The sequence below is a fragment of the Denticeps clupeoides genome, chromosome 12 (genome assembly GCF_900700375.1).
Source record: "Denticeps clupeoides chromosome 12, fDenClu1.1, whole genome shotgun sequence".
Lineage (NCBI taxonomy): Eukaryota > Metazoa > Chordata > Actinopteri > Clupeiformes > Denticipitidae > Denticeps > Denticeps clupeoides.
The window spans coordinates 13,249,281-13,262,135 of NC_041718.1; the positions used below are offsets into that span (position 1 = coordinate 13,249,281).

General features: G+C 43.3%; 2 protein-coding genes across 11 annotated transcripts in view; one reads left to right on the forward strand and one right to left on the reverse strand.

Annotated features, from left to right (window-relative positions):
* Positions 1-6,044, forward strand: part of kcnab2a (potassium voltage-gated channel subfamily A regulatory beta subunit 2a) — a 73,680-nt gene extending 67,636 nt beyond the window's left edge. For 6 of the 7 annotated variants that reach the window (XM_028999531.1, XM_028999530.1, XM_028999533.1 and 3 more), the window contains 3 exons: positions 563-683; positions 2,301-2,389; positions 2,783-6,044. In XM_028999531.1, coding sequence (XP_028855364.1) covers positions 563-683; positions 2,301-2,389; positions 2,783-2,872 — 300 coding nt within the window. In that variant the 3' untranslated portion in view covers positions 2,873-6,044. Of the gene's footprint in view, positions 1-562; positions 1,759-2,300; positions 2,391-2,782 lie in introns of those variants that run through there. The other variant, XR_003751490.1, reaches the window with a different exon arrangement.
* A 496-nt stretch (positions 6,045-6,540) lies between these two features.
* Positions 6,541-12,855, reverse strand: part of megf6b (multiple EGF-like-domains 6b) — a 53,443-nt gene continuing 47,128 nt past the window's right edge. For all 4 annotated transcript variants that reach the window (XM_028999524.1, XM_028999525.1, XM_028999523.1 and 1 more), the window contains 12 exons: positions 12,663-12,791; positions 12,404-12,532; positions 11,926-12,054; positions 11,290-11,421; positions 10,996-11,124; positions 10,783-10,911; positions 10,567-10,695; positions 10,010-10,138; positions 9,781-9,909; positions 9,144-9,272; positions 8,931-9,059; positions 6,541-8,600 (listed from right to left, as the gene is read on the reverse strand). In XM_028999524.1, coding sequence (XP_028855357.1) covers positions 8,539-8,600; positions 8,931-9,059; positions 9,144-9,272; positions 9,781-9,909; positions 10,010-10,138; positions 10,567-10,695; positions 10,783-10,911; positions 10,996-11,124; positions 11,290-11,421; positions 11,926-12,054; positions 12,404-12,532; positions 12,663-12,791 — 1,484 coding nt within the window. In that variant the 3' untranslated portion in view covers positions 6,541-8,538. The remainder of the gene's footprint in view (positions 8,601-8,930; positions 9,060-9,143; positions 9,273-9,780; positions 9,910-10,009; positions 10,139-10,566; positions 10,696-10,782; positions 10,912-10,995; positions 11,125-11,289; positions 11,422-11,925; positions 12,055-12,403; positions 12,533-12,662; positions 12,792-12,855) is intronic.

Consider the following 12,855-nt stretch of genomic DNA (forward strand, 5'->3'; position numbering starts at 1 on the left):
AATTTAACATGTAAGCCCCCTCCCCATTAATAATTATAATGCCTCCTTTCATTTCTCTATACACCCTGGCCTTTGCCTGTATCGTAGAAAAATTTACAGTAAATGGATGTTTTTTTTGTACATAGTTTCACAGCATATAATGAAAGTCGAGAGTGAATAAACCCATTTGAAAGGTCAAGTTTGGCCTTAAGACCTTATTAACCCTCAGTATCAGTTTCCTTGAAATACAGAATCTCACATATTAATTTCCGGAAACACTGAGCTGAAAAACTCAGTATGTGTGTGTGTGTTTGTGTGTGTGTCCTTTTCTAAACACTCAAGGCTGAGCGACTGTGTCTGGTTGTCTCAGCTTTGAGAGGACAGAGTCACGTGTTTAAAAACAGGCCCTTGCTGACACAGGTGCTGCTCCGGGTGCCATGTTCCGTGTGTGTGTGTGTGTGTGTGTGTGTGTTTACCTGTTGACATTCGTGAGCGTGTGTGTGTGTGTGTGTGTGTGTGTGTGTGCGAGCGCCACTGTGAGCAGGGGCTGTGTTTTTGAGCAGGTGTGCTGTGTTGTTGACAGGGCTACCAGTGGTTGAAGGACAAGATCTTGAGCGAGGAGGGCCGGCGACAGCAGGCGAAGTTGAAAGAGCTGCAGGCAATCGCGGAGCGGCTGGGCTGCACACTGCCCCAGCTCGCCATCGGTACGCGCCCCAGCACACTGCCGCTCTCTCTCTTTCTGTCTGTCTGTCCGTCCGTCCGTCTGCGCCTCGCTCCGCCTGTCTGTCCCTCTGTGCGTCTGTCCGAGGCCGTGGCCTCTCATGTTCCCAAATCGGGGGAGAGCCTGGGAGAGACGTGCGACGGCCGTGTGTTTTTATTATAAGCAGGGAAAAGGGAGACAACGCAACATCAGGTCTACTCACGTATAATCTTCTGTGTGAGCGTGTAACATTTATGTCAGTTGTCCTGAGGCCGTTCCTTGTTTTTCTGCAGTCTGCACTCATAACTCAGTGTGTGTGTGTGTGTGTGTGTGTGTGTGTGTGTGTAGAACTGTAGTACTGATTTATGTGTGTAAACGGTGAGTGTGAATGTGCCAAATCGACAGCCACTTGTTCCCAGGGGGGTACTTCGAGTGCCAAATAAACAAATAAGTAGAACCCCTGAATAAATCTGCCGCTCAGCAACATTGTGTATCGCTCACTGGGGGTGGTGGTGAGCAGAGGTATAGATTTTGTCGCGTTCCTCATTAAAAGTGGCTCCAGTCTCTCCTGATCGCCATAAATCCACCTCGTCAGCATCTCACTGAAATATGACACAGCTCTCCGAGCGGCCCTGGGGAATTGCATGTTGGGAGATAATGTGCTGGCAAGTTGCACAGCTTTCAGCTGCAGTGCTGTGGATGGGGGGGGTTGTGGGTGTAATTGGCAGGGGTGAGAGTGACGGGACAGACGTGTGACATGCAGGCCAGACTTGCTGACCAGTGTAAGTGTGAGGGGGAATAAGCACAGAATAATGTCACAGACGCTCAGACGCACAGACCCTCTCACCCCGGACGGGTGTTAGTGAAGCGCCTTATAATTCGGGAGGTCTGAGCTGATGGCTGCAGGATTTTATTTATGAGGACGAGGATGCTGCAGTCACCGGCTGCTTAATGCACTGCAGCAGCACACGGTCAACCACAAGATGGTTCCAGAACAGCAGTGCCATCAAATGAGAGAGAGAAAAGGAGTCCAGGAACCAGCAGAGTGCCAGACTGACCTCATCTCCGCCTTTATCAGGGTAACAGAATAGTTTAAAGGTTTACACAACCTTTGTCTTTTTTTTTTTTTTTTTTATTATTATAAAGTTCCTAACTGTGTCCTGACCTCACTCCCCCTGTAAGACAAGACTTCAGTCATGTCTCTCCGTAATCTGAGAAACATCCCCAAAACTAATGGTATTTGATGTTCTTTTGGCTTCTATTGGGCACAGAAATATAAAAGAAGATCCTCTTGAGCATTTTGTCTGAGTGGTGCATATTTTCCTGGTGTGGGAACCATGGTAACAGTATGTTCTTGAACAGAATCGACATTGCTATTTTATTTTGTGTGTGTGAGCGAGTGGGTGGCCGTGGGCATAGTTGCATTTAATTGGTGTGTTCAGTTTATTTTATGTGACCCAGACTGGCGCTTTGGAGAGCTACCTGTATGTCTTTGAGTGACTCGATGGAGTGTAATGGGGATATTTTATTTCTGAGAGGGTACCGTTGGTAACTAGATACCCTGTGTGTGTGTGTGTGTGTGTGTTTGTGGTATCATTGTTTTGTTACTGCTCCTCTGCAGCGTGGTGCCTACGGAATGAGGGGGTGAGCTCTGTGCTCTTAGGGGCTTCCAACACAGACCAGCTGATGGAAAATATAGGAGCAATACAGGTGAGCCCGACCCCCTGAGAGCGCATGTGCATGAATCAATGCTCCAACAAGGTCCTTGGTTCTCAAACTGTGGTACTTTATCTAGTGGTCCTGGCCAGGATATTAACAGCTGCGGTGTGTTAAAATGCAGCGTAGTCAATATTCATAATATGTTGTGAAGTTAAAATCCTCATATGCTCTAAGTTAAGATAAGATGATCCACATTGTTCTTGAAAGTGGATAAAAAAACAACATTCATATTACAACTAAAACAGCCTCCTGTGTAAACTAGTTAAAGATGTTGTTGGCTAGAGGGCCAACTATTTTCTGAAGTGATCGTGAACCACTGCATTAGTTCATACCCATGCTAGGAGGTGATGCTTCAGAAAGAAATGTGTTGTTTTTCCATTGCAGGTTCTTCCAAAGTTATCCTCCTCCATCGTGCACGAGGTGGACAGCATTTTGGGGAACAAGCCGTACAGTAAAAAGGACTACAGGTCCTAATGCTTGGAGAAAAACTCGGGCTGCACCACACCCACCTTTGCCTGTTCCTCTGTCCGCTTGAGCTTCTACTGAATGAGACCTAGCGCATGAGTCCGGCAAGCACCACGACCCTGCAGGGGAGGTCATTTAATGATAATAAAAAAGAAGAAGAAATAAAAGTAAACAAAAACAGAACGGACTCGATACATAGAAAAAATATAAAGAATAAGTCACATCTGATGGGAATGTTGGAGGAACCATAGAGAAAGTGAGGTCAACATGGGCTCATAGATGAATCTGTTCAAAATAATCTGAAATTAACTATTAAAAAAAAAAACAGAAAAAAGCACACGCTTGCTTGGCTGTCAGAAGTATTCAGGACTTTTTTTCCTCTTTGCATTTTTTAATACCGAATGCATTCAAGTTGATGTGTGCGTAAAGAGCCAATCTGTTGCTCATGACATCCCATAGTCCCCATCTGCTTAGGTTGTATGTATATGGAGAGAAACTGCATCAGAAGATCAACTAGAAATCGTCACTAGGATAAAAAAAAAAAAAAGAATTTTAAATGTCCCGCTGTCCAGAAGGCTTAAGGAAAATCGAACATTAGCATATGGGTTGCATATTAGCGTTAGAAGCCGTCCACGTTGCTCCATCTTCCACCCTCCCTGCCTTCCGCTCAGTCTGTTCCCCCCTCTGGGCTAGTGAGCTCTGGGACCCTCTGTCCCACCCGAGTGGGCAGCCCTATGCTTTTAGGGGACTGTAGTAGATGCTGAAGCCACATGTTACCACACAAAAAAAATAGCTTTCTAATGCATAGCAGTTTATTACTCCCACAGCTTTAGGAAGACATATGAAAATGAATAATATATATACACAGTGTATTAAATATATATGGAATACAGTTAGTGATTAAATGGCTACCTTGCATGGAAAAAGTACATATTTTAGGGCTTAACCATAGGATAATGACCAATCTTTTGCTTAAATGAATGACAAAATTAATAATTTTTGTAATGCCCACTGACACACTTGTGAAGATTTTTCTAGGCGAGTGTGTGGCTTTGTAACAGCAGACCTGCAGTTCCTGGTGCCAGCAGCTTGACTGGTGATGTAACCGGACTGTTTCAGTGGCCGCTGTTTTGGGCCCTGTAGGAGCAGCAGCTCAGGGACTGGAACAGAATCAGTGTGTTTGATGTGTTTGTGTGTGTGTGTGTTTAGGAGTGAATGCCTGCGTGGTCTCATACAAAACCGTATTTCACTGTATAACCATCTCTCATCTATTACACTATTACATCGCACTGATATCAGTGGCATCTCATGTGGCTGAAGCCAAAGATCTACCCACAAGATCCCAACCCAACATCTCCCATCCACCCAGTCGCTGAAGAAGAAGCGATCAGCCATTTAACAGCATGAACCGTCTGTCCTTTTGACCTACGCTATGGACTAAACCCCCCCGTCATTCACCACCCATACAGACACTGCTCACTCTGCTGGATGCAGTCTCCACAACACGTATACGCACTGCAGTCCTTTGTCTTTAAGGAACAGTCAACAGTAGTTTTTTTTTTTTTTTTTAAACAACAAAAAAAACTTCTTATAGAATCTCCTTTCTACCAGAAATCAGTCTTAATCTCTCTGCCCGTGACCCTGGTCAAGCACAACAGAAACAGCATGAGATGATATTCTGGAGAGCATGCCCCTTTTTTCCTGACCAGGAACCAGTCAGCCAAGACCCATGGTCAGCAGTAATAGTACATAAAAAAAAAATATGCAAGCATAATGCAAAGCTTCTATAAAAAAAAGTACATATATATCTGCTTCTTCTTTTTGTCACACAAACTTTTGCACAGAAGTGATGTACTATAGCTGTTAAGGTAAAAGCAAGAATAAGAGTGAGAATAAGAGAGATCTAAACTGTTGTCAATTTTTTATATTTTTATGTTCATTCTCTTTAATTTTCCCTGTTGGGACATGCACACTAGTTTCTCTGTGTCAAACCATTAGGTAATTTGCAAAGGTGTGTGATCTCATGTGCTGTCTGTCTCTAGTGTGTGCTGGGTGTACCATGTTGGCAAGAAAAAAAAAAATTGAGTTCTTAGAAGGTAAACTGTGACGAATTATCCGGCTAGACGAAGTTAGCTAGTTGTTCTGGCAAAATGTACCCCAAATAAAAAAAAAAAAAAATAAGTAAAAAAAAATTGTACCAATCAGTGTGTCCATTTCCAACATATGCAGTCGTTCTTGACATTCCTTGTTGTCGTATTACGTCGATGGTTTGTTAGTCAGACATCAGCACTTTACCACTTTTGCCACTTTGTTTCTTCCTTAATTATTCTTTTTTTCGTCCGTGTTTTACCTCTAGGATAGTGTGTGTTTTGTTTTTAGCTGATGGTTTAGCTGTGCAAATGTCTGTGGGTTTTGATCATGTTAGGACCTCTTTTCAGCCCAGATCCAACAGGCACAGTCATTAAACGAAAGCAGTTCTATGGTGCTCTTCACTTATTGTCAGATTTACCTTGTTGCAGTTTTAACTTTTAGTTCCATGCAATGAGCAGCTGAATTCTCTCTAGTTCCCTTGTTATTTTATTTTGTAAAGTTGGGACTCTTGAAATTGGTACTGTAAACCTGAGGTTCTTGGTCCTGTTCCTGGAATTTTCAGACTGATAAAGAACCACGTTCACCTTGTTATTTGACTATGATGGTCAGAGCATGATGAAGGTTAGTCTTTAGGAACAGGAGTGACAACGTCTGCTGCAGGCATCCTGCTAAAAGGCCAGTTCTTGTATTTGATCATTTCAGACACCTTGGGGCCTTTCTGATTTATTTTTTTTTATGTCTCCCACACCTGACAGTTTGTTAAAACAGACAACAACCTTTCTTCTAGTCATACTGCTGCAGATGCTCTTGTTTGATTTATTTAGTTGTTTTTTTTATTATTATTGTCCTGTGTGGAAAAGCCAACATGAGATAAAGAATCTGGAAGATGTTGGATGATTTGTGACCAGTGAGACATCCACATTCAGTCTCCTAGCCAAGGATCTATGGGAGCGATGTGAAGGACCGATAAGCCTACAGTGTTTTACTGAGCGTTGGTTGCGCACAGCATTTTTACAGTTGCGGTGCTGCAGTGGTAGTACTGTACTCCAAAAAAAAAAAGTCACTGTATTTTCACTGAAGAGAGTATCCCCCCCCCCCCCAACGCTTCCATGTATTTGAGTGAAAGAAGAAACAGCTTAATTATTTCACAGTTTTATTTTTTAAAAAACCATTCTGCTTTATGTCTCCGTTGGCATCATCCTGAAACTGAAAGGGGAGAAGCGGTTATTTGCACTGTATATGCATTTAGAGGAATTCTGTGAAATGAATCTACATTTCCACTTGTGTGGAGAGCCAGATATCTTCTGTATATAGTTTGACCTATGTATATATATACTGTATATATACATATTAATGGTTGTGTTCACTTCAGCCTTCTTCTCTTTTTTTTTTTTTTTTTTTTATTTTATTTTCATTGACAGGCATTGCTAACTGCATTGTGCTTGAATCGGAATTTAGATATGTACAGCTTCGGTATCTATGAAATTAAAATTATAGAGAAAATAACCATGAGAAAACACACAGCGTATTGTCTTTTGTCATTTGAAATTTGAAAATGAAATACAAAGATGGACAGAATATAATGATTCATTATTTTGAGCAAGTTGGTATTTTATTTTCAATATACACTTCATATAAAATATAACAATACATGTTCAACATGAAAACTACAAATACATTAAATGACAGTTAGAAAATACCCTCCTGAAAGAAGAACTGTGTGTACAGCTGGACCTCTATGTTCTGGTTTTGTCCAGGTCCAGGATCGTATCAGTATAACTCTGTTATACTGATACTATGGGGGAACATTAATTAGCGATGCATTAGGTACACACGGTGTATCTTCGGCATTACTGGAGACAAATGCAAGCACACTGACTACTGACGGGAAGTGCCATCTGCCATTCGCTGAGCTAGGACTCCTTATCGTCCCATAAATAAGCCCCGGGTGGTAAAAGGTGTGAAATATTTCTACACAGAAATGTAGAGACAATGAGGACATCTCTTCACCATGGGTAATAATTTACTACAGTTCAAATAAAACAAGCACCGCGATAACATTTTACTTCATATACAGAACATCATGGACCTTCTTTGAAATAAGGCAGCCTTATACCTGACTGCAATATACAGAACGATACATTTTATAAGGCAAGGCCTAGCAATGTGTATCTGCTTAACTTTCTTACTATGGTATATTGATTGGAGATTATACTTAAAATGAAAGCAAGACGTACATCCTGGGCAGAAAAACAGACATAGAAAAGTTAATGCCATAAGATGAGATATGTTGAGGCCAAAAGGCACTGCATAGATATTTGCCCTAGATTTAGATTTTTTGTAGAAAAGACACATCATCACAAATTCTAAAAATGCATAATTAATAAATTGAGGAATATCATTGTTTGGAAAAGAACATAAGAGTGTAGCCAACTCACAGGCTCACCAACCTCTTTCAACCTGCTCTACAGGCCAGAAATGTGCTGCTTTTTCAAAATTCTTACAAGAAAACATTAAATGAACACATTTTATTATTTTAATAATAAAATAATTTATTATTTAGCCACAAATGCTGTAACTGTTGCTTGTTGAACTTTGGATGCATATAATTGTTACATTCCACTCTACTATTTTAATATTTTATCATAAAATCATTCTGAAAAAGCAGCAGTCTGAGGATAGGCCCAAACTTGGGGCAGTGGTAGCATAGCAGGTAAGGAAATGGACCCGTAATAAGAAGGTTGCAGGTTCGAATCCCCAGCTGCCATGATGCCACTGAGCTGCCACTGAGAAAAATTCTGTCCCCACACAGTGCTCCCCGGGCGCCTGTCATGGCTGCTCACTGCTTTCAACTGTTATATTTCCTTTTTTATGTTGATATTGTCACTATAGCCATTTATAAATATTAAAGGATGAAATAAACTGGTATAATTGCATTAATACCATGCTGATCCGTAATATATTGGTGTTGTGGTACAGCACTCTCAAGTCTTAATACATTATGTAGATCACTTTAGTATTTTAATTGCATTCTGATAATTGAGGTAACATGGGTCTATAATTTCTAGGAAAAGATGACACAGATTTGTATAAAACAAAACTCTCAAATGCACACATGCCAAAAAAAGAAAAAGCATCAAGTATGATTGATAAGGACCCAACCACCATATCGAGTCCTTGAGTCTCCAGGATAAAAAGTGTCTTTCAGGCAGCAATGCTCATCACACCACGTTCACTGTCTGAGGTCGGAGCCACACACACACACACACACATGAACTTTTGTCTTTAGTTCTGGTGCAGTTAGTGCAGAACACCTGCGCACGTTCCTCAGGATCAGTCAGCGTCGTCCATCCTTCCTCCGTAATGAGGAAGCCAGTCACCACTGTTGACACGGATACAAACACAGCACCAAGGGTTCATTATGTCCCCCTCCCCAAGAGCCTCTGTTGTCATCGCCGAGTTACCCAGCATGCCTTTCACCCAGTCTCTGGAGATCCCAGTGGCATCTGTGCTGCTCGGTCACTGCTCTTCTCACGGCACATGCTGTCTGGGCAACGCGGGGCAGGGCGGGTCAATAGATGGCGCTATAAATATCTGTCCCAGTACGACCGTCTGTCCCTTCTGTGCGGCCGCTGAGGGGGCCCACCTGTGGAATAGAAGAGTGTAGCCAACACGCAGGCTCACCAACCTCTTTTCTTACAAAAACATTACAAACCTTACGAAAAGAACAAATTCAACTGACTGCTTTGTATTATTTTAAGTATTTATCATTTAGCCACAAAGGCTCTAACTGTTGCAATTTGAAATGTATATGCATATGTTGTAACATAATAACATTGTGAAAAAGCAGCAGTCTGAGGGTAGGCCCGAACTTCTGGCCCAAACAATATAGGTGCATTGGCCACAATATTAGGCACGTTTTATAAATGTAAGACAGTACAGCAACAATTAAGCAGTTGACATGAGGTGACATTACCTTCCTGGCAGGTGAGCCCTATGAAGCCGTTCAGACAGGCACAGCGGCCGTTTTTACTATTGCACTGAGCCCCGTTCCCGCACTCACAGCTCAGGGTGCAGTCAGGTCCATACCAATTTACTCTGCAGTCTGAAGACATAGAGAGGACAATCATAAATCCCCCCCGTTCACATGCGACACGGGGTCTTACTGGCTGTACTGCCCTGTCCTTACCAACTTCACACCTGGACCCGGTCTTCCCCGCAGCGCAGATGCACTTGCCGCTAACAGGATCACAGGCGGAGTCCGCTGAACACTCACACAGCCCGGAGCAGTTCTGCCCAAATGTGCCCTGCTGGCACTCTGAACCGGAGAGGAGGAGCAAAACAAGGCAGCTTTACTTCAATCGATCCCCATATGCTGAAATCATGACTTAAAGTATGCCAGTGGTTCTCATGCTGGGGATTGTGGGATGAGAGAAGACAACCAAAAATCCATTTGGCCAAATGGATTGAAATTGTTGTCTCTATTGGTCCTAATTAATCCTAGTTATTATCAATTGAATAAAATAATTTGTGACTATATATTAAGGTGGAATTTTTTTTTTTGTCTGTTCATTTTCTGCTATTTCCTTTCTATATTTTTAGTTCTTCTGTCGATTTTCTACAGACATCCAGCTGTAGTCCTGCAGTAGCGTTTGCCGTAATGATTTTTCTCCAACTCTACTTAATGAGGCTCAGGGGATTATTAACAGTCTAATAAAGAATGGGCCAGTTTGACCGGAGTGTGGCTTGGAATGGAACCACTCAGGCAGGCTTTATTCCAGGCGCTGCGCTAAATGATTCTCTAGTGTGGATCGGTAGGTGCTCACCTTTCTCACAGCGTGAGCCATGGTAGCCCGGTGGGCAGGTGCAGCGCCCTGTGCTGGGATGGCACTGGGTGTCATTGACACAGTCACAGTGCAGATGACAGAGGGGCCCATACCAACCAGGAGGACACACTGCAACCCAGGGGAAAATAAAGGGATAAATAATACTGGTATAGATAGAATAAATTAATTACAGTGTGTGTGTGTGTGTGTGTGTGTGTGCCTGTATTACCATGTTCACACTGACTGCCATAGTATCCAGGTTGACACTGGCATATTCCAGTCACTCGCTCACACGTGCTGTTGTTCTGGCATTCGCACTTGTGTGCACAGTTTGGACCATATCTCCCCGTAGTGCACTCTGTCACACACAAATAAACAGATTAGAAATGCAAAGAAACAATAGAGCATAAAAACCTCTATGTCACATGTAAACATGTGCTTATATTTGCACTCTGACCCCGAAATCCAATCCCATCAAGTCAATCATGTGGGTTTTCAGAAATAAACACATAGTTGTGTTCCCTGATATTTTAATCTTCTTAAACAAAAGACTTAAGATTATCTAAACTAATTCCATCCTTTGTTTGATTGGGAAAAAGCAATGAATCATGTAAGGAAATTGAAAAATAAATTTAAAAGGGATGTAGTTTAATGAGAGCCGTTCGTTTACAGCACACTGCCGCCCTCTTTTGGTGAAACTTTTCAGACTGAGCAGCGAAGAAATACACTTACGTTCTCACACACACACACACACACACACACACACACACATACTCTTTCTCTCACCTGTGTCACACTGAGGGCCGGTCCATCCCAGCCCACAAGTGCAGGTCCCCGACAGAGTGTCACACAAACCCCCATTACTGCAGTTACAGCGTTTAGCGCAATCCTGCCCAAACCAGCCTGGCGCACAGCCTGCAGCGACATATAAACGCAAAACAGCACAAATAAGAATTCTGTGACCGTGCTAGAACATAATTCAGCAACATAAACAGCACACACCTTGACTGCAGTCCTCTCCTTGCCGACCAGGCGCACAAACACATCTGCCGGTGACCGGGTCGTTCCCTGCCCCTTCTCCACAGAGCGCCACGCGGGCGCAGTCATTTCCGTACCGACCCACCATGCAAGCTGTTCACGCAGAGTTATTCGTCTTACAGATAATGATAAACAGAACCCTGAAACCGAAGAGCACAGCATGCCTGGGGAACTCACTGATGTTGCAGCTGGGCCCTATAAAGCCAGGTGGGCATCTGCAGGTGCCGTCCGTGGCCTGGCACACTCCCCCATTCCGGCACTGGCACTGCCGCTCACAGTTGGGCCCATATTGGCCACTCTCACACTCTGCTCGAAGGATTATGGGATTATTACTGGTCATTGTAATTAATGAATCCAGAATAACAGTTTTATGAGGACTTAGTCACAGGCTGCGGGTATTACAGTAATGAGATCGTTCACACTCTGCGAGAGTCTTGAGGCGACTTTAAGCGGTAGCGGTGGGGTGCTCACCGGTGGCACACCTTGGACCCCTGAAGCCTGGTGCGCAGTAACAGACCCCAGAAACTGGGTGGCAGAGCTGGTTCTTCTCTGAACACTGGCACACCTGGTTACAGTTCAGTCCGAAGGTTCCGGGCAAGCAGACTGCAGCGTCACGGAGAACGAAATGGGAAGTGAAAAGGACGGAATAACTAGTGCCAAATGTAACTTTTTGCAAACATCAGCTTCATAATTATTAGAGTTAAAAATGCCTATTTTTTTGTTCTATATTCTATGATGTTCGACTACATGATAATATTTATTTAAATAAACACAAAATAGAACATAAACAGGCATGGCAGCCTATAAACAGAAGTTAAACTCAGGCTCATCCCCATCCTCATTCCTTTCTCATAACCCACAACTACCCTGGATATGCTGCAACAGGTGTCCCTCCAAACTTGTCTTGCCTTGTTTCTGTCATAAATTTATACTTAAATTAAATTAAATTCAAATTCTATTTGTCACATACACAGTCGTACACGGTATGATATGCAGTGAAATGCAGTGTACTTATCAGCAAGTGCACATGTACATATTCACGAGGGTGGACTTTATGAGATCAAACTGTAGAGTGGCTTTAGAAGAAACCCACACAGAGACCCTGACCTTGTTCACAGCCAGATCCAGTCAGGCCAGGCGGGCAGCCGCACTCCCCAGTGATGTGATGGCAGGGCGAGCCATGACTACAGGAGCATCGCTGGCTGCAGCTCTTACCGTACGTAGCAGGCAAACAAGCTGCACACAACAGAGACATCGGCAGAACAGATCACACCAGTTGACTTCACAAGGAAACCGATCAGAAATAGGATCTTACTGAACAAACTCGATAAGTCATGTAAACATGTTTTATGCATTATAACATGTATTATGAATGTATGGATGTTGGGATTAGGCTTCATAAGATTAAGATTTCTATTGCATAGTGCCACTGGGGTCCCCCTGAGCAAAGTACCCAGTCCCAACACTCTGCTCCCCGGGTGCCTTTCATGGCTGCCCACTGCTCACCAAGGGCAACGGGATAAAAAAGGGTGCTGTGCTTGATGTGTATCACAATGACAAAAACAATCACTTTCATTATACTGACCTCTGTCACAGAGCAGACCCCTCCAGCCTGGGGGACAGATGCACTCTCCAGTGACATGGTGACAGGGGGCACTGTGTTCACATTTACACCTCTCCTCACAATTTACACCAAACAGCCCGAATGGACAAGCTGCTCTCATGCACACACACAGAGAGAGAGAGAGAGAGAGCGAGAGAGCAACAGACTGGTCAGTCTGATTATTGTCTGATTATTCCCATTAAATTCTAATTGCAGTGTGATGATTAAAAAGCTTGCTTACCTTTCTCACAGCGCTCTCCCAACCAGCCTGGCCGACACACACAGCGTCCGGAGTCTCTGTCACAGAGTCCCGCATTCTCACACTCACACGTCTGCTGACAGTCAGCCCCAAACCAGCCGGGCGCACACGCTACAGTCATCCAGTAAACACACAGTGGCAGATAGTGTCATAATTCAAGAGAATCTATTCATTT